The sequence below is a fragment of the Asterias amurensis genome, chromosome 3 (assembly GCF_032118995.1).
Source record: "Asterias amurensis chromosome 3, ASM3211899v1".
Classification (NCBI taxonomy): domain Eukaryota; kingdom Metazoa; phylum Echinodermata; class Asteroidea; order Forcipulatida; family Asteriidae; genus Asterias; species Asterias amurensis.
The window spans coordinates 22,620,166-22,643,579 of NC_092650.1; the positions used below are offsets into that span (position 1 = coordinate 22,620,166).

The 23,414-nt window shown below is 39.0% G+C and overlaps 1 protein-coding gene across 1 annotated transcript in view; it reads left to right on the forward strand.

Moving 5' to 3' along the window:
• Nucleotides 1-23,414, forward strand: part of LOC139935139 (uncharacterized) — a 77,564-nt gene that overhangs the window by 25,892 nt on the left and 28,258 nt on the right. The window contains exons 3-6 of the mRNA XM_071929613.1: nt 12,667-13,355; nt 16,521-16,714; nt 17,985-18,208; nt 18,972-20,138. Coding sequence (XP_071785714.1) covers nt 12,667-13,355; nt 16,521-16,714; nt 17,985-18,208; nt 18,972-20,138 — 2,274 coding nt within the window. The remainder of the gene's footprint in view (nt 1-12,666; nt 13,356-16,520; nt 16,715-17,984; nt 18,209-18,971; nt 20,139-23,414) is intronic.

A 23,414-nucleotide genomic window follows, 5' to 3' on the forward strand; every position in this document is an offset into this window, starting at 1 on the left:
ACCCTTCTTTGTCTTTCTTCGGCTTGGATCTTGAATTTCCACACGCGGGTGGCGCTCGCCCACTTGCGATGGAGTCATGTGTATCGGATTAAACCTCGATCATCCTCCTGAAATGTAGACAGTGTGAGACGACATCACAAAGCTGTTCGGTTGAATAAATGAATCCCCTAATAATAGATGTTGAGATAGAGAAAAAGGCAGCACTGACAAGAAGTGTTGTGAAGGGAAGAGGAAGGTTTCAATATCGTCGCAATTACGTGAAGACATGAATTCTTAGACACTTTTTGTCATCACCGAGTAAAGAAAACAAAACAAAAACTAGTTTGATTATACTATCGATAGCTCTGGGCTACGTGTAGTAACTCAAACACTTTTGATGACTTGCATTACACTGATTGTTCATAATGTCAAAAATATCAATGCTAGTAATGTATGTTAACAATAAGATCAAATGCATTAAATGCTTTTATCCATGTAACCTTATAATCTTAGCTTTGAAAAGAAAAACTTGTTATTGGTGATGTCGTTGTCGATATCTGCCGCTTTTTATTTTATTTTTTACATCAGTTCATGTAGAGTTCACACATGCTTGATGAATACTTCACAAAGCAATAGACCCTTCCCATGAAATATGTAAATTGCACATAGCGCTTGCGCACTAACGTTTTGGTCGACAAAATGAGGGAACATCGCGCTGTTTTGTACACGGCTAATGGGTGCGTGACGCAGACGCGATTGCGCGTCTGCTTAGTGCACAACTCTATGGTGTTTGCCAACAAACAGGGTCTGTACGCATGCGTGAATGTAATTAGCATATTTCATGGGAAGGGTTCATTGCCTCCATGCTTTGGTGCCCCATGAAATGTTTCAGTAACAAGCAGTGCCCTTTATTAGGAAAAAACTGCCTTGCCCTTATGAAGGCCACATACAATGTGTCCGTGTGTACGTACACATGTATGCTTTTTTCTTTGCTTTGAAAAACAAACAAACCCAAAACCCACTTACCCAAAACCTCTGAACTTTGACCCTGTGTTTCCTTTCTTTATCATTGTTTCTCTTGTATATTTATATTTTTATGCCAGTGTAAAGTTTAATAAAACTAAAAACTAAAACTAATGGATCTTTGTATTTGAATTTCAAATTCTCTTGATGATACATAGGCCTACTGTACATTGAATGAGTCAAGAATTGACATTGAATGTACATGTTAAGAATCAGCCTAATATAATAATGCTCTGTTCACTGTTTTTCAATTTACACCATTTTTTAATGTATGTCATTTAAAGGAACACGTTGCCTTGGATCGGTCGAGTTGGTCTTTGAAAAGCGTCCAGTAACCGTTTGTTTTAAAATCGATATGGTTAGAAAGATGTTGTAAAAGTAGAATACAATGATCTACACAAATATGCCTCGAAATTGCGTGGTTTTTGTTTTACCTCGTCGACAAACACGGTCGGCCATTTATGGGAGTCAAATAAATGGCCGACCGTGTTAGTTCGCGACGTAAAATGAAAACCGTGCAATTTTGAGTGATACTTGTGTGGATCATTATATTCTACTTTTAAAACATCTTTCTAACCATATGCATTTCATAACAAACGGTTTCAAACGCTTTTCATAGACCAACTCGTCCGATCCAAGGCAACGTGTTCCTTTAAACATGTCCAACTGAATCTTCACCAAGTAAAATGACATAATAATAATAATAATAATAATAATAATAATAATAATAATAATAATAATAATAATAATAATAATAATAATAATAATAATAATAATAATAATAATAATAATAATAATAATAACAATAATAATAATAATAATAATAGTAACATTTGTATAGCGCTTTACACGGGCGTTTCAAAGCGCTTTAACATTGTCTGAAAAGATGTGCTTTTAACTGAGTCTTGAATGAGCTGATTGAAATACAAGAAATCTGTTTGAAATCCACTTTAAATGTAGGTCACTTTGTATTCAAAACACATTCCCTTCCTTTCTTTAGAATGAAGTTCATGGATGCAGAGTAAAAGGTTTTTGCAATTTGATTAAATGTCTCGGTTGGAGGTCATAGAAGTATTAAGAAATGCAAGTCAAATTATCTAAAAATTATAGTAAAAAAAATCCACACAAATTTCTTGGGTTAAATAACGCACACGTACGGTGTAGCTGTAGGTAGAGAGCTTTCTATAGTGAATCCTTCGGTCCCCCAAAACATCAGTATTATATTGGAGCGTAACATCAACCTCTGCTGTCTCTGCCGGGTGGTCGTTCATTCATCTGCCAAGCGGTTCGGATCGTAGTTTGGGGGCTCAGCTCAGCACGATTGAACTATAGGCATGATTGATTTGCCGGTTAAAGGGTTTTGATACATTGTACCTTTTGTTTTTGGCCATGACATGAATCCCTACTCACTTTAAATGAAGTGTATGTTATATAATTTACCCGTAGAAGTTTCAGCTTCTTTAGTTTGTTGTTCAGAGAGGAAAAAAAGAGAAAATCGTCTAGCGATGTTTTCAGGAGAGTGGCGTAAATACGGCTGGTAGTGTGTCGTAACTGCTAAAAATAATTTTCTTCTCCTGGGACATACATACATGTACATTATTTTGGTGACATTGTTTTATACTCATTTCTGAAAAAACTTTAGTGCACCTCAGCAATTAATATTTTAAGTAAAGCTTTCAACCATCATTACCTTCAAGCCGTGTAAGTTTAATGTATTGTAAATTTGTAGATATTGTGTTTTATGTCCTACAAAAAGTACCCAATCCCTTTAATACTTTCCATTCGTAGTTTATGGGGCTTGCAGCACCATTAAATAGGCATGATTGGTTGGCGATTAAGGGAGCTACTGGAAATGTTAAAGTCGGTGCGAGAGAAGATCTCAATCACAGTAACGAGTGGTGCTACTGAATAATGAGTGGTGCTACTGTACGACTTGATTTTTGTCTCCTAAGGGAAACCATGTAGTACTCCTAGTGGAATGTAGGAGTCTCAGGGAACAGTTTCATCATGCACTGTACGAATAGCAAACTATTTCAACTGGGGTGGACTTCACAAAGAGTTAGGACTTGTCTTATCTCGAGTTAGGACCAGTTACTCCCCCTATCTTAGGACTATCCATGCAATTTGTATATCTCCTAGGACTAGTCCTAAGTTAGGACTAGTCCTAACTCTTTGTGAAATCGACCCCAGAACACATTTTGTGCACACACACATATACTAATAATGAGTGGCAATTGCTGATTTTTGAGTAGCAACTTGTATAGCATTTTGCTCTTCTACAGTAAAACAAAATGAATAGAAAATGATCATCTGCTGTGCAAACAATGTAAAGCTCAAGTTCACTTTTAAGTATAGGCATTATACTTGTACTTCACGCTGGCAATGAAGGCGATTGCCTTCATGCCCTTGGTCTTTGCCTTGGTGCCCTTGAAATGCTCCAGTAGAAACTTACAATTTCCTCATAGGGTGCCCATTACTATGGAGAAAACGCCTTGGTGCCTACTCTCACAAATGCAGCATATAGGCCTGTACATTATAGTGCACGTTTTTATTGATAATCCTGTAAATCACTTAGGACCCTTGCTTAATTGCTGTTGTGTGAAAAGGGCCTTAGTCTCTGCTATTCACACTGGTTGTTTGGAGAGCTTGACATACTTTGTGTGGTTTTTCTAGTGTCAATCCAGGCCTCATTTCTTTCAAACTCAATTTAGAAGCTTGATGTCGGCGGCTGTGTACAGGTTGCTCCGTTTGTAGATTACTTGTCAGCTGGGGACGGGGGCAACAGGGAAAGCCCATGGATAAGTATTTCCGGGGACTTAATAGGTTGTGGGTTAGTCAGGAGACTTCCTGTGAAACTTGCTGGGGACCAGTGCGTTCATTAGTAGTACCGGTAGGGGAACTGACCATTCGACCAGTCCAACAACAAATTCGAGGGTACATGTACATAGTTTTGATGTAAAAGTATTTGAGTACAGTGATAATTCCATGGTAAATAGTCATTAAAAGAAACACTCACGAATGTGCAGTAGGGCTCTAATTTGGCAGAAGAATCCACAAGGCTGAAGGGGTTGTTGCCAAAAATGTTTAATAGACCCGAAATTGTTGAAAAAGACCAGAAACAAAATGAGAAGAAGAAAAAAAAGACACTTTGAAACTTTTTTGTTTGAACGAAAAATGCACTAAAACATACATAGGCGTTATAAGAGAAGATTTATCTCGATCTGTCTTTTGGGGTATTAATTATACTTGATTAATCAAAAGAGATAAAAATATATTCATAAATACCTCAGACAGTTTTGCTATTCCTATTGGTGGAGAGCGCGTCACGTGGGTGTGTATAAACCTTTGTTTTTGACCAGTAAAAAGTGTTGAAATATGGGCGTGACATGTGAGCTTGCACCTGTGCTTATAAGACAGTTTCTTCATTCCTATTGGTCGAGAGCAGCGGCCGGAACAGTTGTGCCACATCACGCGATATGCGTGACCCGCACAGCATTCCCTTATAAGGAGTTGTTTACCCGAGGGCAACAGAGGGCCTTACCATTTCATAACTGGAGGGGTGTTGTGTTAAAAGAAACCATTGAACAATTATAAGTTTTGCATTTATTTAACTTTTTTACCAAAAGTGTTGATGTTTTTTGACTGAAAAGGTATTTATGAATGGGAATCAAAGTGTGTTGAATCAGTTTTCAACTAATGGTTTAAACCCGCTGAGGCCTGGTTCTTTATAATTTACCTCGACTTCATCACGGTAAAATTATCAAGAACCAGGCCTCGTTGGGATTTAACCACTAGTTGAAAACCTCTTCACCACACATTGATTCCCTTTTTTTGTTCATGCTATAAGCCAACCTAGCTTGTTTCTTTTTAATTGCAAAGTGAAGTTCATTTTAAAATTGAAAAACACAAGACAGCCGAACTTAGTCATTAGTCTTCTGGCCTGACATTGAATCCACTGGCCTATGGACTGTGGTCCAGTGTACAAAAAGAGATCTTCTCTTATAACATACATGTATGTCACAGTGCTTGTTCAAATAAACACAGTAGGCCTATATGCATTTTAAAAACTGTCTGGTCTTGTTAGAGCAATTCTGGGCCAGTAAACATTTTTAGCAGCAAGGCAAGCCCTTTGGTCTTGTGGTCCCCCCCTCCAAATTCGTGTCTTGAAAGAGAGACATTTTCTTGGGCCTTCAGAACGCCAATGTAATTTGTGAAAGGAACATGTTAATCACAAGTTGTGTTCTCCCCCCTTCTCCATCATACCCTCCCATAGGAGTGTCTAGTACCAAACTAAACACTGATTTCGCTTTCCGCTTCGGGATCTGATCTGTAATTGACTTTCCTACACGTACACATGAATAAGACAACCCTAACCAGGTGACCCCTTTTCTCAACTGAACTTCCAGGGTCGTGAGTCTCCCTTTTTCCTATAAAAAAAAAGAAGAAGCCTAGTTGTGAAACTTGAAATACAAAAATATTTCTCAATGTTTTATAGAAATGCTGTCATAATCTTCCAACCAAAGGTTTGTTATTGCCATTAATTTAAAGAGTGGTGAATACCAAACGTCAATAAAAGTGTTGTAAAATGGACGCATTATAGTCTCTTACAGGGCTGTATGCTTCGTTTTTGAAAGGGCAAGGGCACCAAGGCATTTTCTTCTTGGTAAAGGGCACCCTATGATGAAATTGCAAATTTCTACTAGAGCATTTCAAGGGCACCAAGGCAATGACCAGGGGACACGGAGGCAATCGCCTTCGTTGCCTCCGTGAAGTATCAGGCCTGCTCTTATTCAATTTTGTTCAGTTTGTATGCGTTTATTTTAGGAAATATCTTGCAACTCAAAGAAAAGGAAACGATGGTTGCTAAGAAAAGGAAGCTGCAAGCGATTTTTTCTCAGTGTTGAGGCTGCATTTTAAAAATCAAAATGATTAATTCTGAGATTCTGCAAAGATTTATGGCAATTTTTTTAGGCATAGATGTTACACCTGTGGTTTGATAATAGGGAAACTCTACACTGGTGTGTTTAAAGAGGGAACAAATATCATGGGATATGAGGGACTTGAGGGTGTTTCGTCAATGAGACTTACTGAAAGGGAATCCACTTGGAGACATAAGGGAGGACTTGCGGCACTGACGTTGCCATTTATTGTCAAAAAGGAAACTTGGAAAGTGAAAGATTATTTCATAGAAGGATAAAAGGCACACAGGAAGTTGAAGTTCTGTATATAGACGATGAAATTGGAGAAAGCTGTACTAAGGGGGGGGGGTTGCATTTATAACTTTTGCATGGTTAAAGGCAGTGGACACTATTGGTAATTACTCAAAATAATTAAATGTTATAGCATAAAACCTTACTTGGTTACGTCTAATGGGGAGTGGTTGATGGTGTAAAACGTTGTGAGAAACGGCCCCCTCTGAAGTGACGTAGTTTTCGAGAAAGAAGTAATTTTCCACGAATTTGATTTTGAGACCTCAAGTTTAGAATTTGAGGTCTCAAAATCAAACATCTGAAAGCACACAAATAATTTACAGGGTTTACAGATGGTAATGGTGAAAGACTTCTCTTGAAATATTGTTCCATGAAATGCTTTACATTTTGAGAAAACATTAAAACAATTTCAATTCTCGATAGCGAGAATTACGGATTTATTTTAAACATATGTCATGACACGGCGAAACGCGTGGAAACAAGAGCGGGTTTTCCCGTTGTTTTCTCCCGAGTCCGATGACCGATTGAGCCTAAGTTTTCACAGGTTTGTTATGTTATATATAAGTTGTGATACACGAAGTGTGGGACTTGGACAATACTGTTTACCGAAAGTGTATAATGGCTTTAAAATAATCAAATATGTGTAGGTCCAAAAACCAACCTTAAGAAAAGCCAACGTGTAGGCCTACATTGTCTTCCCCTTTAACTTGAACTTTTCTTATTCGCAATTCATAAAACAACTCTCTATCTCTCTCCAACTCTCTCTCTCGAGTGTAAAACAAATCCAAGCGTTGAATAACAATCACTTTGTAACTCCTGTCATCATTTACAGCCTAGAAACAAATGCCCTTGCGGCTTTGACATGATTAACTCTAATGTACTTGTACACGCAGTCATACCCAAATAACCCCCCTTGCCAAACCCACACTACCGCAACCCACTACAGGATCGCTTGTGAACGTTGCACCCTCAATCACTGTAACATGATGAACCTACAATGCTCATGTAGCGATGCCTCTAAATACCCCTTGACCATTAACTAATTGGAAGTTTGTGATCTCTTTGGGAGGAATATTTAATTTCCTTCCTTATTATGATGACAGTTTAAAGGATTTGGTTACCTTTTCAAAATGTCCATAGATTTACATTAAACTTACAGGGTTTGAAGATAATGATAGTGGAAAGCTTCCCTTCAAATATTACTTACTGAGGTGCTGTAGTTTTTGAGAAATGAGTAAAACAATGTCATGAAAATACGTTTGTAAATGATTAAAATAATTTTCGTCTCATTAGACGAAAATTATGTTCATGACATTGTTTTACTCATTTCTCCAAAACTACAGCACCTCAGCACGTAATATTTTCAGGGAAGCTTTCTACTATCATTCACTTCAAACTGTGTAAGTTTAGTGTAAATCTGTGGACATTGTGTTTTTTGTCCTACAAAAGTTACATAGACCCTTTAAAGGCAAGTTAGTCCATTGGAAAAAAGCCCATCCACCCCTCCCCCCTCCCCTCAATTCATACGAGAATGAGTTTAGTTTTTGACATCTTAAAGGGATGTGGTACAAAAGTGGTTTTGTAAGGAGTTCCAAGAACTGAGCTGTAACCATGCTGCCAGATGTTCTTTATATTTTTTAGGCATTCATTTTGTACATTAGAATTATGGCGTTATAAATGCACATTTCAGTATGGCGCCCTCATTGAGAGTTCAAAAGGAGGTAGTTCTTGGCCAATCCTGCTTGCATATACATGTACCTAACACAGAGTTAAAGATGGAATTGTATACCCCATTGTACAAAGTGAGCGTTACATAAGTTTTGATATTTATACAGATACCCGTACAATTTAATTTCCTCATTAAAGCATTGATTTGGGGACCCAAAGTAATGTTTGAAAACTTGCGCCACACCTGCCTGGTCTATAAACCCTCCTTTCATAAGCAGCCACTTTTCAAACAATGAATTGGGCTTGTGTGCGCATGCGCCATTAAACACAAATCTCAGCCAGTCACCTCAGTGAGGGCGCTGTTTTGAGCTTTTAAAGGGAAGGTACACGTTTGGTAATTACTCACAACAATTAACCGTGACTTGGTAACGAGCATTGGAGAGCTGTTGATAGTATAAAACATTGTGGGAAATGACTCCCTCTAAACTAACGTAGTTTTTGAGAAAGAGGTAATTTCGCACTAAAATAATAAAAGACTTCTAGCTAGATATTTTATTCCTATCTGAAAGCACTCAAATTCGTCCAACAAGGGTGTTTTTTTCTTTCATCATTTTCTCGCAACTTAGATGACAGATTGAGCCCAAATTTTCACAGGTTTGTTATTTTATGCTTAATGATGGTGTACACCAAGTGAGAACACTGGTCTTTGACAATTACCAATAGTGTCCAGTGTCTTTAATGTCAAAAGCAAGGGGTCAGTCAATACCGCAGATACATGTAGTGCCTTTAATCTTAACAGACATCCAATGTTCAGTGGCAACACATTGTACTGGAACCAGAAAGGACAGACACTTGTTATCCACAGGAAGCTGTTGTCCCATGATTAATACTGTAAGGACTCTCACAAATGAGCAGTCGATTTCTTTCCTCCTTTGCCACTATCAAATGGGATAATGGCTGCTTTTGAATAACTTTCCTCGCATTCCCCCTCTAGGACCCGATTCATTTCACACTGGGTGCACTACTGGATTGGGTTTTCAGTCCCTACATAATTGCGTGGGTTTTCTCTGGAATAATTCTCTGGGGTTTTCCTCCCCTATCTTTAAAGCCATTGGACACTTTCGGTAAACAGTATTGTTCAAAGGCCCACACTTTGTGTATCACAACTTATATATAAAATAAAAAACCTGTGAAAATTTAGGCTCAATCGGTCTTCAGAGTCGGGATACAATAACGGGAAAACCCGTCCTTGTTTCCGCACGTTTCGCCGTGTCATGACATGTGTTTACTATAAAACCGTAATTCTTGCTATCGAGAATTGATAATTGGTTTAATGTTTTCTCAAAAAGTAAAGCATTTCATGGAATAATATTTCAAGAGAAGTCTTTTACCATTACCTTCTGTAAACCATGTAAGTTATTTGTAAATCTATGAACTTTTTTTTTTTTTTCTGTTCCGAAAGTGTATAATGGCTTCAAACTGAAACTTCCTTCCTTGTCTTCTCTCCGTTGGGTTCTTGGCTTCAGTGATTAAGTTTGCTTTTCTGAGAGTCTTTGGCTCCGCAGCCAGAATAAACAAAATGAAATGAATTAGGCCCTTTAGGTTTTCCCCTAAAAGCCGCTTCCCAGGTTCCATCATAAACGCGGGTGTGATCCCTATGAATATATTTATACTTTTTTCCCAAGAACCAAATATCATGCTTGAGGTCCTCCATGCATTATTGGTCTCTCCTAGCGTCCTTGAATCTTCCACATTTCAACATTTTAATTACTCCGGTTTTGTGCAATTTTTTGGTTTGTAATTAATAACGATGTGCATAGTGCGTGAAATAATTGACCTCTTCTATTGAATTCCACATTAACAATTTATTGCCCATTGAATGCTTACTAAAATTGTTTGTAACAGTCGATTAAAGAGAAGGTAATGTTTGGTAATTGTCAAAGACTAGTGTTTTAACTTGGTGTACATGTATCCCATCATAAGCATAAAATAACAAGCCTGTAAAAATTTGGGCTCAATTGGTCATCGAAGTTACGAGAAAATGATGAAAGAAAAAACACCCTTGTTGGACGAATTTGTATGCTTTCAGATAGGAATAAAAGACTTCTAGCTAGAAGTCTTTTACTATTTTAGTGAGAAATTACCACTTTCTCAAAAAATATGTTACTTCAGAGGGAGTCGTTTCCCAAAATGTTTTATACTATCAACAGCTCTCCAATGCTCGTTACCAAGTTAGTTTTTAAGTTAATATTTGTTTTGAGTGATTACCAAACGTGTACCTTCCCTTTAATAGTGTAAGGTTGACGAGGTTGAACATTGTCCTTCACTCCCATACATGTATCTAGTCTTGCATTAGCTGAGCTGTCATCGTTGATGAAATGTGCACACATGAAAGGCAACCATTGGCTGAGAGTTTCGCGCAGCGTGCACACGCATACACAGGCCCGTCCCCGTTTTTGGAAGGGCAAGGGCTCCAATACTTTTCTCTTTGGTAAAGTGCACCTTATGAGGAAACTGTTAGCCTGGGCTGAGATTCATGCGCATCGCATACTAACCATAGAGTTATATATAAGAACAAGAGGGCGCACTGGCCATTATACGTGGCTCGGCATGTGCGCATGCGGCCATTTTCTAAGTTGACAAAATAGCATCTCACAGCGTGTGTTTGTGCGGCCATTTTGTAAGTTGACAAAACAGCATCGCGTAGCATTCAATAAACACAAACTCCAATGTGTACTTAATATTTAACGCGCGTACATAATGGCGCACGTGGCTCCTTGCGGTCCCGTCGCATTTGCGCAAGCAGTACAATCAGTGCGCCCTCTAGTTCTTATAGAACTCTATGATACAAACGCATGCACAATGTTTTCATTGTTTGTCATAAAAAAATGGCGGTCAACGACGTCAAGTGCAATCCATCTACTGTATAAACTTGCATACATTGTACAAGTTCCATTAACCTACATGTACATCGTACCTACTTAGCCAATAATTGAATATGGATAATGAAATTATATTTAGGGAAATAGACACTTAACCTTTTAGGGGCCATTCATTGCTGTTTAATCATCACCATACACCCAGACATGGTTTTGTTGTGGATGATTATTATTTCTTTAAAAAAAAAATCTTTTAAATATACATATATAAGTGCTTGTTACACATGTTGTATGTCTTACATGTAGGTATTAACTAATGTGGGAAATATTAGAAAATGTCACTTCAGGTCATAGCTTTTACTTTGTCCATTTTGGTTGAGTGGAGGAAGTTTGGCATTTTTGTACAAGCCGTTTGTGGCCGCTACGAGCATGGTCTATAACTAAAGGGTTAACTTTAGATATTTAGAGACCTCAGATTTAGACCTCAGATTTAGAATTTAAGTACTCGAAATCAAGCATCTGAACGCACACAAAACCGTGTGACAAGGGTGTTTTTTCTTTCATTATTATTTCGCAACTTCCACGACCGATTGAGCTCAAATTTTCACAGGTTTGTTTTTTTATGCATATGTTGAGATACACAAACTGTGAATAGTAGTCTTTGACAATTACCAACATTGTCTACACTGTCTTTAAAGGGTTAGTATTAAAAAGGTTTTGTATGTACTGTATGGTGACCAGAAATATGAATTACAGTAGAGAAGCAGTAATTTGATTCTGATACATGTAGGGTACACGTATGCATGGCTGAGTGGTTTAAATAGACGACGAATTCAAGTTCTGGCTTGTGGTTAAGTCATCAGAATGTGGGTTCGAATCCCGGTCATGACCCTTGTCTCCTTTTAAAAGCAAGATGCTTAAAGGCAGTGGACACTATTGGTAATTACTCAAAATAATTATTAGCATAAAACCTTACTTGGTAATGAGTAATGGGGAGAGGTTGATATTATAAAACATTGTGAAAAACGGCTCCCTCTGAAGTGACGTAGTTTTCGAGAAAGAAGTTATTTTCCACAAATTTGATTTTGTGACCTCAAGTTAAGAATTTGAAATCAAGCATCTGAAAGCACACAACTTCGTGTGGCCAGGGTGTTTTTTCTTTCATTGTTATCTCGCAACTTCGATGACCAATTGAGCTAAAAATTTTCACAGGTTTGTTATTTAATGCATATATTGAGATACACCAAGTGAGAAGACTTGTCCTGGACAATTACCAATAGTGTCCTATGTTGTTAAGTTTCATTGCTTCTCTTCATCCAGGGGTATGATTGGGTTACTGGGAGGGTAGAGGTTGATACGAAAAAGCCTTTGGAGCGCCACTTTCTACTCCATAGGGAGCTGAGAAAGATTAAAGGAAAGTTTTTGCCCAGTGACCAGAGTAGTATTGTAAAGCACTTTGATCCTGAATGGTAAAATGCGCTATGAATACTTTGTAGCTATAAGAGAACCAGAGTTCAACTGTTTGAGTGCCAGAAGAGGCAGATTTTTTTTGTGTAATAACTTTTTTTATTCTTCAGTCTCTTGTTGATGACGAGAGCAAGCTAGTCGAATCGTTGAAATGAATTAAGAACTCACTCCGCAAAGTGAAGGAAATAACCATCCACTATTGAAATTAAAGTAGTAGTCCCGGCAGATTTACTATTTCACCCGGGTCGTAGTTAATAAGCAGGACAGTTCTTTTCAGTACTGAGAAGTCTCCCGAATTCCGAAAAATCTACTCCACAGTAGTAGAGTATAAAGCAAGAGGGTTCTTTTAAGGACAAAATCTGCCTTGCAAGTAGATACACACATGGTGTCACCACAAACCAACTATATAATTCATTATTTTTTTGATCCTCCTGTTTTAGGACATCCATGAAGGCCTATTATGGCAAGAGGAGCGGGACCTACGCCGAGCTCTCTACGCCTCCATCCAAGAAAACAAACCCAAAGAGGATGGAGACTACAACAGTGAGGAGGAGGACATGGATCCCGATGACTTCTCCAACGAGCCGTCCTCCGTACCCACCAGCATGGACTACAGCAACAGCATGGACTACAGCAACAGTAGCTCGATGTGCTCCTGCGACGTTGGTCTAGAGTCGTGCCTGCTGCAGTCGTTGCCGCCGCCAGTCAAGCAGGAGACGGAGCAACAGAGCACCTGCATGCAGCAGCGGCAAACAGAGACAACGACGATGTCTCTACGGAAACACCAGGATTCCACGTCGCTTTGTCGACTCGGGGACATCAAACCTACTGTGTGTGATATAGAGCCAGAGCTGCAGCAGCCGCAGGAGCAACAGCAACAGCAGCATTCGCCGCAATTAACCCAACAGCAGCAACAGCAGCCGCGGCAATTAACTACGTACAAACAGAGACAGACGGGCATGTGCAAAGAGAGGATCGGGTCGATACAGGGTACTGTGGCCTCGACGAGAGAGCTGTTGTTGAGGAAAGGGTTGAGGGCCAAGAGGGGAAGGAAGAGCACCAAGGAGCTGGCTAGTCTCAAGCTCTTGGCAGAGAAGGACTTTGGGCCTGGGTGTGCAAAACCAAAAAAGTAAGATAATAATATCCCCAAGACTTTTTTTGTGTTTTGGGGGGGTGGGTGGGGGTTCAGATATGCTCCATTTTGTTCAGCTTTCTTATTTTTCTTCTCTAGCCATGCTTTATAACAAACGGTTTCAAACTCTTTTTCAAAGACCAACTCGCCCGATCCAAGGCAATGTGTCTCTTTAAAGATACAGGTAGAGCTCAGTGTCCCAGCGCGCAATTTCATTGAGCTGCTTAGGCACAAAAAGTCACTAGGCTAAACAAATTACCCTTTTCAGAATACCGTGTCACAAGTACAATTTGTCATGGGTATCTAGCCCTTGCAGTCGTACACTTTCGTCTTTACTACAGTGACGTCCTGGAGGTCAGGGTCCATTTCTGGGGCAGAAAATTGTCAACGCTTCATAACTCAAGTCTTGCCCGCAAGAAGCCACTAATTTCAACAGATTCACATTCCATGGCAGCATACATTTTTCTGCAGTGGGTTTTGCTCATCAAATATTCTTCCAACATCTGTCATTTTCGTGAAATAATGCAGCTCCCAACGTCAAATAATTCCCGTTTTGATCATTTTCTCAAAGTGTTGTCTACTGTCGTGCTTAAGCGTGTTTGCGTGAAAGAGGCAAGATGCAAGACGCATGAATTTTTGGCCATCATATCTTGACTGCACAGTGATGACACACAAGCGCAACGCAAGTTATGAGCGTCGTCTTGCGTACACAAGACAGACAGTGTGAATATGTTAAAAAAACGACAATTTTTTTTACGTTGGGAGCTGCATTACTTCACGAAAATGATGAGTTTGTGAGGGATATTTGACGAGCAAAACCCAACGCAGAAAAAGGTATGCTGTCATGGAATGTGAATCTGTTGAAATTATTGGATTCTTGCACGTATAAGATTTGAGTTATGAAGCTTTCACAATTTTCTGCCACAGAAACGGGCCCTTATACGTGTAGTTAGGAATCTGTATCTGTGTACAGCACAGAGGAAGAGTCCTACATGTATATAGGGCTAACGGGTATCCTGCTCATTTCTGCTTGCAATATTTTTCACTTTAAAAGCAGCTCATAGGAACTTTACTTTGCCCGCGATCGTTTAGATCGCCTCAGCTGAAGTGCAGTTTTATGTGTGCAAAATTGAGCAAGTTGCTTGTTATTAATAGCATACAATCTATCATCTGCACGGTCCAACTGTTTTTCTAGTGAAATTAAGCCAGACTACATGTACAATGTTAGTTGCCATTCCACAATGCACAGACAACCGTACTGGTACACGCACACACATTATACAAATTGGTATTCTTGCACATTTGATACTGCTGTCTGCTTTAAACAAAGACTGCATTATCACAAGTAATCATTTGACAAATGTTTGAGCGACTGCATGGCTTATTTAGTGTGCATTTAATGAGGACTGTTCTCGGCTTATTAGTGTGCATTAATTGTGGACTGTTCTTGGCTTATTAGCATGCATTAAATGTGCACTGTTCTCGGCTTATTAGTGTGCATTAAATGAGGACTGTTCTTGGCTTATTAGTGTGCATTAAATGTGGACTGTTCTTGGCCTTTTAGTGTGCATTAAATGAGGACTGTTCTCGGCTTATTAGTGTGCATTAAATGAGGACTGTTCTTGGCTTGTTAGTGTGCATTAAATGTGGACTGTTCTTGGCTTATTAGTGTGCATTAAATGAGGACTGTTCTCGGCTTATTAGTGTGCATTAAATGAGGACTGTTCTTGGCTTGTTAGAGTGCATTAAATGTGGACTGTTCTTGGCTTATTAGTGTGCATTAAATGAGGACTGTTCTCGGCTTATTAGTGTGCATTAAATGTGGACCGTTCTCGGCTTATTAGCATGCATTAAATGTGGACTGTTCTCGGCTTATTAGTGCGCATTAAATGAGGACTGTTCTTGGCTTATTAGCATGCATTAAATGTGGACTGTTCTCGGCTTATTAGTGTGCATTAAATGAGGACTGTTTTGGCTTATTAGTGTGCATTAAATGTGGACCATTCACTATTCCTCTGTTCATTAGAAGACACGTAAATATTTAGCAGTGTGCACACCCAATGTAATCTATGTTATATTCTGTAAGAGATTCATGTACATGTAGATGACTATATATGTTAACCCTTCCATGGCAAAACACCCCTTCTAAAAAAATTAACATCTTGAAGAAAAATAATAAGTACAGGGATAAGCTGTAAGTTGGTTTGCCGTAAACGGGATGAAAGTGTCAGCAGAGGCCAAGATTGGACATTACGTTCATACAGAGTATGCCTTTGAAACTTTGAAATGGGAAAAACAGCCTCATTTTCCAGAGGCTATCAGAGCATACTGATCGAAAACGTCGAGTTGAAACCAACGGTTCTTTTCAGAACCACCCCATCCAACTCATTAGAGATAGTCATTACAAGGTGTTACCGCAAACCTTCCATAGCCTCATTTTACCTAGAAAAGAATCTTATTAAAAAACAAATTTATCAAGTTCTAGGCTGATTTGCCATGTGAGAGAGATGAAAACCATGTTTTCGCTTTGCGAACCATGTCTCTGTCATTTACAAAAAGACAAAGAAACCATATCCAGTCTCATGAACCAATTATTAACCAAACGGTTCTTTGTTGCTTAAAATCTGTTACGTTTTGTGATGTACAGTACTAACTTTCCACCAGATAGAGTCTGTATGAATTATGGGAAGAAAATTATAAGTCTCCAAAATGTAAAATGTTAAATGCCATTGCCACATGACGTCAATGGACAATGACAATAAATGAGGTCTGTACATTCCAAGGACTAATGTTTTGTCAGTCAAAATGTCAAATTCACTGCTGTTTTGATTGAATACCATAATTTTTTAAAGTAAAAACATCTGAAGAAATGGCAAAAAAAATTAAAGTTTTGCGTAAAGAAATTTAGATACTATGTTAACATGGTATGTACATTGAAAACATCATATCGGGACATGACCCTTTAATTTGACCTCTATATATATGTGTACAAATGGCAGTAGGTAAATCCTTGCGGCTGTTTGCAGTCGCTATGGGCATTTTGCTACAAGCCGCCTGTGGTCGCTGTGGTCTCTGAACTAATTCTGGCCCTTGGTTTTTGGCTTTAGATCATTTACCATTCACTTAATGATTATTGCTGATGTTGTGTAACTCTTGTCGTAGGGCCGCCCGCTTAAGAGCGCAACGGAAGTTTGCCCAGTCTCTGCCCTGCAGTCCGAGCACCACGCCTTCTAAGAGCAGTCTGAGCAGCAGCATGGGGAACAGCGGCAGCAGCAGCAGTGGCAGCAGCAACAAGGGAATGCTGTTTGACTTTTGCCCAAACACCGAAGACTTCCTAACATTCCTGTGTCTCAGAGGTACAAAGTGGAAAAAGATGATGGGAACTTGTCCAAAATGAAGCCCTGCCCCCAACTACACCCCTTTATACTCGTACAGTTTACTCTTGTTTTAACAAGATCACTGGGACCTGCCCTCAGCTAAACCCCTTTTTACTTGTACAGTCTATAATAGATGTTAAATTTGCATCGGGATAAAGATTATTAATTTTGGTTTTTTACCCATACACCGATGTGTGTTAGCACTGTATACTCGGTACTTTCCCGAGTCCTGTGAAAAAAATAGTACAGTCTACTCTCGTTATAACACAATCACTGGGACTGGCCAAGCTACATGAACCTCCGTGCTGCAGGAACATTGTTATAAGAGGACAGGGAAACAAACTAAATAAAAAGCTGAAATGAGATTTGGGATTTCACAATGTACTCTTTATAAGCAGAATCTCTTTATAACAGTGCTCTTTAAAGGCAGTGGACACTATTGGTAATTACTCAAAATAAGTATTATCATAAAACCTTTCTTGATTTAAAGTAATGGAATGGGGAGAGGTTGATACTATGTGAGAAACGGCTCCCTCTGAAGTGACATAGTTTTTGGGAAAGAGGTAATTGCCATGAATTTAATTTTGAGACCTCAGACTTAGAATTTGAGGTCTCGTAATCAAGCATCTGAAAGCACACAACTTCGTACCAAGATGCAACAAGGGTGTTTTTTCCTTTCATTAATATCTTGCAACTTTGACAACCGATTGAGCTCAAATATTCACAGGTCGGTCATTTTACGCATATATGCATTTGTGAAGACTAGTCTTTGACAATTACCAATAGTGTCACAGTGTCTTTAAAATGAGGGTTGACTGCTCAATGTACATTCCCTTTTAAGTTTATGTAATTTGAAATGCTCCTGACAGTTTATTTAAAATCCAGCTTACAAGTAAAGACTTCATCTCTCCATCTCCCTTGACCTTTTCTTGTCACCCCAACCACATTCTGTTTGACGAATGTACATGTATCCTTTGAAACATGTCTGTAATTTGTCTTGCTTGTTTTTGTTGAATCAGAGTTCTTTACACAATCAAGGCTTACAAACCATGTTCTTGTTAGTGTCATGAGGATACTTAAGTGAAGGTGATTCGTGTTTCCTCGAATGACGCTTTAAACATTTTTTTTTTACCAAGTTTCAGTTTCACATAAAAATTATAAAACTAATATTCCTTTTCCCAAGTTCTGTGTGCTGTAAAGTCTGCAAAAAATATGCTTCTCAATTTGATTATTGTTTCTGTTTTTATAGGCACATCAGCACTACCTTCACACTTGAACTTCTTTGAAGTGGCAAGGGAACGGCGAGCCAAGAGTAAAGAAACGACCAGTACGGACAGCGAATCCAGTACCAGTACTGAAAAGCGCAACAAGTTTGCAGAGAATAATTTTCACATTTCTGGAGTGGAGCCCTTGTCGACTGGCACCTCGGACTTTCCAAACCTCTCCAGGTCTCGGGTAGAAGCAACCAAGAAGGTAATTTCCATGTTCAGGCTACTGCTGAACATTTCTAGGTAGATCAAATTCTTCATCAGGGCCCAATAGACCCTTCCCATGAAATATTTGAAATTGCACACAGCGCGTGCGCACTAACATGTTGGGTGGCAAAATGAGGGAAAATCGCGCTGTTTTGTACATGGCTAATGGCTGCATGACGCAGATGCGATTGCGTGTCTGCTTAGTGCACAACTCTTTGGTGTTTGCCAACTAAAAGGGTAATTAGCATATATCATGGGAAGGGTCCATTTTATGGCTCTGCAGAGAATCAGCACTTCCAGAAGCAGGAAACTAGGCGCATACGTCAAGCTTATTTCACAGGTTTGCCGGGAATGTTTACTTGTTGGGGCTTGCACAGTAAGTGGAGAATGGTGATCGTAAGCGCAGAATTCGGCAGTAAGAAATGTTTAAAAGCAAGCTTAAGACTCATCTCTTTAAATCTGCTATACTTATATAACTCTTTTGTCTTGAAATTTTCTTAGGTAAGCGCCTCAGAAAGCAGGTTGTAAAACGAGAAAACAAGTGAATGAAAAGTAACTAGCAAATTTTTCCAGAAAAAGCTAGGAGTTAAAAGGGGATTGGCTAGGAAAACACAAGGAAAATATTTCACATCAATTTTTAAATTTATTGTGAACACTTTGAAGGGTAAAAGATCAAATGACAAAATCTTTTGAATATGACAAAAATGAGCTTTTTGAGAAATGTTGAGATGCTTAATGCTTTAATTGTGTTTTTATTTCAGGCAATAAGGAGAAGAAAGAATGTAGCTTCATCCAACAAATCGTCCATTCCACTCTCTACTGACGTTAACGGCAATCCACATTTACCTCCATGTTTATCGCCAATACCCCCTCCCATTGCTGCCATACCAAGGTGTCGCTATCCCCCGCCCCTCACCCCGATCGAGCCGGTCAGCAACGTGGACGGCACAAAATCCAAGAACATCAAATTGACGAAACACAAAGCTGCAGGGACGCCGTGCGCCCCGACAGGTGCCCTCATGGGTAGACCAAACCAAAAACTATCATCATCATCATCTACCTCCAACAACAAAGTAGTGCGAGAGAAAAACTGCGCCCTCCTGAAGCCGGTCCTCAGGAACGGCAAGAGCAGGAAGTGCCCAGACATTTCGGAACTCAAGTCTAAAGCCGTGCGCACACTGAATAATAATAATTATGCAAAACTGAAGAAGTCGCACAAGGTGAATCCAAACAGGCTTCCCGGCCGGAAGAAGGTTGCCAAGCCGGTGGACGACAAGACTACATTTGAGCCGCCCATGCTACGAAACAAGCGCAAGATCGTCACAGTGGATGGGATCTTTCCAAAGATAAGCGACTACAAGCGACGCAAGCTGCAAGAGATGACAGAGAAGCCTTCGTTGAAGCTCTTGCGGAACAGCAAACAGTGCCTCCAGAAGAAATTACGCAACCACGTGCGGGCGACCGTGAACTCTATCGCACTGAATAGTAAACACAAACATGTCAACAATCACATCATCAACAACAACACTTTGGAGATGCTCCCCTTGGACGGACCAGCTTCAATTGTCAAACCCATCCTAACAGACCCTGAAATAAATGCTCCAGTGCTGGTCACCGCCAAGAGAGGCAGAGGCCGTCCGCCAGGATCAAAAAACAAACTACTGCGAGCGAAGAAGAATAAACAACGACCTACCAAATCTACCTCAGTGGCCTGTGCGTGCAAGAGTAAGGTAACTGGGCAGGGAAAAGCGCCCTCCCATGCACGTGTCGCAGGCCCCACTATCAGTACTACCACCGCTTCCCATAATGCACCAGTGTTTTTCCCGAGTCAGGAGGAGTGGAAGGACCCGATAGCGTACATCACCTCAATTTCAGCCCAGGTGGCTCCCAGTGGAATGTGCAAAGTTGTGCCTCCAAAAGGCTGGATGGTAAGTGACATTTGTATTCTTGATTTCTCGACAACATAAATGTTTATAAAAGAGCAACCGAAAGATTAGGGTTTTCCCCATGCACAAGCTAGCGCTTCGGGCCCATACGCGCAAATTCCAATGCGTTGGGCGCAAATTGTGTTGCTTTTTGGCAAATGTGTTCAGCTATGCGCCAATTGTTAAATCATTTATCTTTGTGTCTAAATTTTTTTTTTACAGCTGCTGAAAAACTCTGAGTGTTGTTTTTTCAAATCATGTCATACGTTTTTTTTTTGTTTTTTTTGTGAAATTCGAGAAGGAGAAGATTAGTTTTTAAAACAGTAGTTTGTTGTGAGGGGTTATCTGTAAAAATTGCAAACAAACATTAATTGTTGTATTGGTACAGAAATCAATGTTGACTACAGCTTGACAACTCAATTGCAGAAATGATTAATTCTCGAAGAGGAAAGATTGAAACCAATAGCTTGTTGTGAGATACTTGGATTAATGGTAAACAAATTGAAAAAAAAACAACAACTTTTGGGGTGAAAAATGTCAATTGCAGCTCAACACCGCAATTAATAAGCTTTTTCAATCTAGAACAGGAAAAATTAAACCACCAGTTTGTAGTGAGAGACTGTGATTATCTGCAAAAACTACAAGCAAAACAATAACCTTTTGGTACAGAAATGAATACCGACTGCAGATTGACAACTCATTTTACTGGAATTGTTTCATTCTAGAAGTGGAAAGATTTAAAAACAATAGCTTTTCAAAAAATCTTTTATTCTATTTTATGAAATTCGAAGAGAGGAAAGATAAGAATTTAGGTTTTGTATGAAAGATAAGTTTAAACAATCAGTAGTCTGTTGCGAGATACTTGGGGTTATCTGCCAAAATTGCAAACAAAACAACATCTTTTGGTAAGTTAAAGGCACTGGACACTATTGGTAATTACTTAAAATAATTGTTAGCATAAAAACTTACTTGGTAACGAGCAATGGAGAGTAACATTATTTTAATTTTATAAAAGACTTCAGGCCTGAAGCCTTTTATTATGCATCTGAAAGCACACAAACTAATGCAAAAAATGCAAAAATTGAATTATTCCTTTGCAAATTCGATAGCCAATTGAGTCCAAATGCATAAACAAATGTTGTGATAAACCAATTGAGAATACTGGTCTTGACAATTACCAGTGTCTTAGTGCAGGATTTTAACAATGCTTACTGTAGGTTGAAAACTCAATTGCCGGAAATGTTTCATTCTCACAGAGAAAAGATTAAAACAAAAGCTTGTTGTAAGATACATGAATTTTTAAATCGTTAAAAACTGTAAACAAAACCACAACTTCTTGGGCATAGAACGTCTACTATAGCTTGACAACTCAATTGCCAGAAATGTTTGATTCAACTTTCCTTTTTTAAAGTACAGCTTCGGCAGTGCGAGAGAGTTGGCTCTCTGGAGTTCAAACTATGGCTCACCTTTCATTCATGAAAAAAAAACCGAGGGCAGAAAAGAATGAATGAATGAGGGGAGGGGTTGACAAAGTTGGCAAGCTCGTGCCGCTGCCAAGCTATTTACGGACTTAAAGCACTGATCCCTTGGGATGGCTCCCAACACCAGCTGTCTGTGTATTGGAATATGACTTCCCAAAGGATATTCCTTCAGAAAATGTGACTCATAGGCCAAGGTTTTCCTTCGTGAAGACCAGCACGGCAAAATAAAATAGAATTTCTACTTCAGTGGACTCTCATTATTACATGGTTGCTTGGACTTTATAACAGGAATGTGGTTTTAAGAGGGCAGGAAATCAAACAAACAAACAAACAAACAAACAAACAAACAAACAAACAAACAAACAAACAAACAAGCAAGCACACCTTCGGTCATTTTCAAAGACCAGTATTCTCACTTCATGTATCCCAAAGTTTCAAGAGATAAATGGAAGAAAAGACATCTTTTCAGATGTCTAAAAAAGGCTTGCCTGAAGTTTTTTAATATTTGAGTGAGAAATTACCTCTTTCTCAAAACCTCTGTTAATTTAAAGTCAGTCGATTCTCACAATGTTTTATACTATCAACAACTCAGTTATTGCTTGTTCGCAAGTGAGTCCGTAAATGCTAACAATTTTTTTGAGTAATTACCAATAGTGTCAAGTGCCTTTAAAAAGCGAAGAAAAAAAACTCACAAAATAAATAAGAGACAAAATCAGGTAGTTTGCAAATTAAATTTCTGAAATAGTGTTTCACGTACTCTTGAGGGCCTATACAGTTTACACTCTTCAAAGTTGCCTGGCTTGCTGAACACCATGTACAAAAAAGGTAAGGATCTGCTTTCTCTGTGTGGAAGTGGAACTCAGTTCCCCCCCCCCAAAAAAAAAAAAAAAAAACAACAACAACAACAACAAAAAAACACTCCAAAACACCTGATTTATTTGTTTTTAAATTAAGCTCAAACTGATAAACTATGAGATGCAAAACATGCATAATTCGGCCATAATAAAAAGTAGTGCTATTTAAACCAAAATCAATGTATGCAAGCAGGCTGCATGTAATGTACACACTCGCAAGCTTTCGCGTTCACGTTTTTTTTCTTCAAAGCCAATCACATCACTGAAAGGGGGACCTGTGAAGCAGAGTCTCTCCCTGTGGTTCAACCCCCCTAGGGAGGGCAAGTGCGTGGTCTGTACAATGATTGACTATTGACGATGTAGTTGGTGACATTGATTTCATTGTTTGCGTTTCAAAGGAGGGGTGCTTTCTCATAGTGGCAGGTGGGAGGTCTGATCTACGAGTAGGCTGCAAGTTTGGGGCTTTGTAGTATTTTGGTTTTGTGTGTGTGTGGACATTCTACTGGAGTTGTACATGTACCTGAGTAAGCTCAATGAGTGGCCTCTAAAAATGGACCGCAGCAAGTAAAACCTAGAACTTGATAAACAATTTATTTTATTGTTTTTAGAAATTACTACTCTAATGGCAGTGGACACTATTAGTACAGACTCAAAATAATTTATTAGCATAAAACCTGACTTGGTAACAGGCAATGGAGAGCTGTTGATAGTATAAAACATTTTGAGAAATGGCTCCCTCTGAAGAAATGTCGATTTTCGAGAAAGAAGTAATTTTCCACAAATTTGATTTTGAGACCGCAGATTTAGAATTTTGAGGTTTCGAAATCAAGCATCTGAAAGCACAATGTGTAGCATTGACTTGTGACTTAACTTGACTTGACTTGAGGGAAAATGACTTGAGAGTTGAGCATTGCACTTGATTTTACGACCATGCAAATATTGTT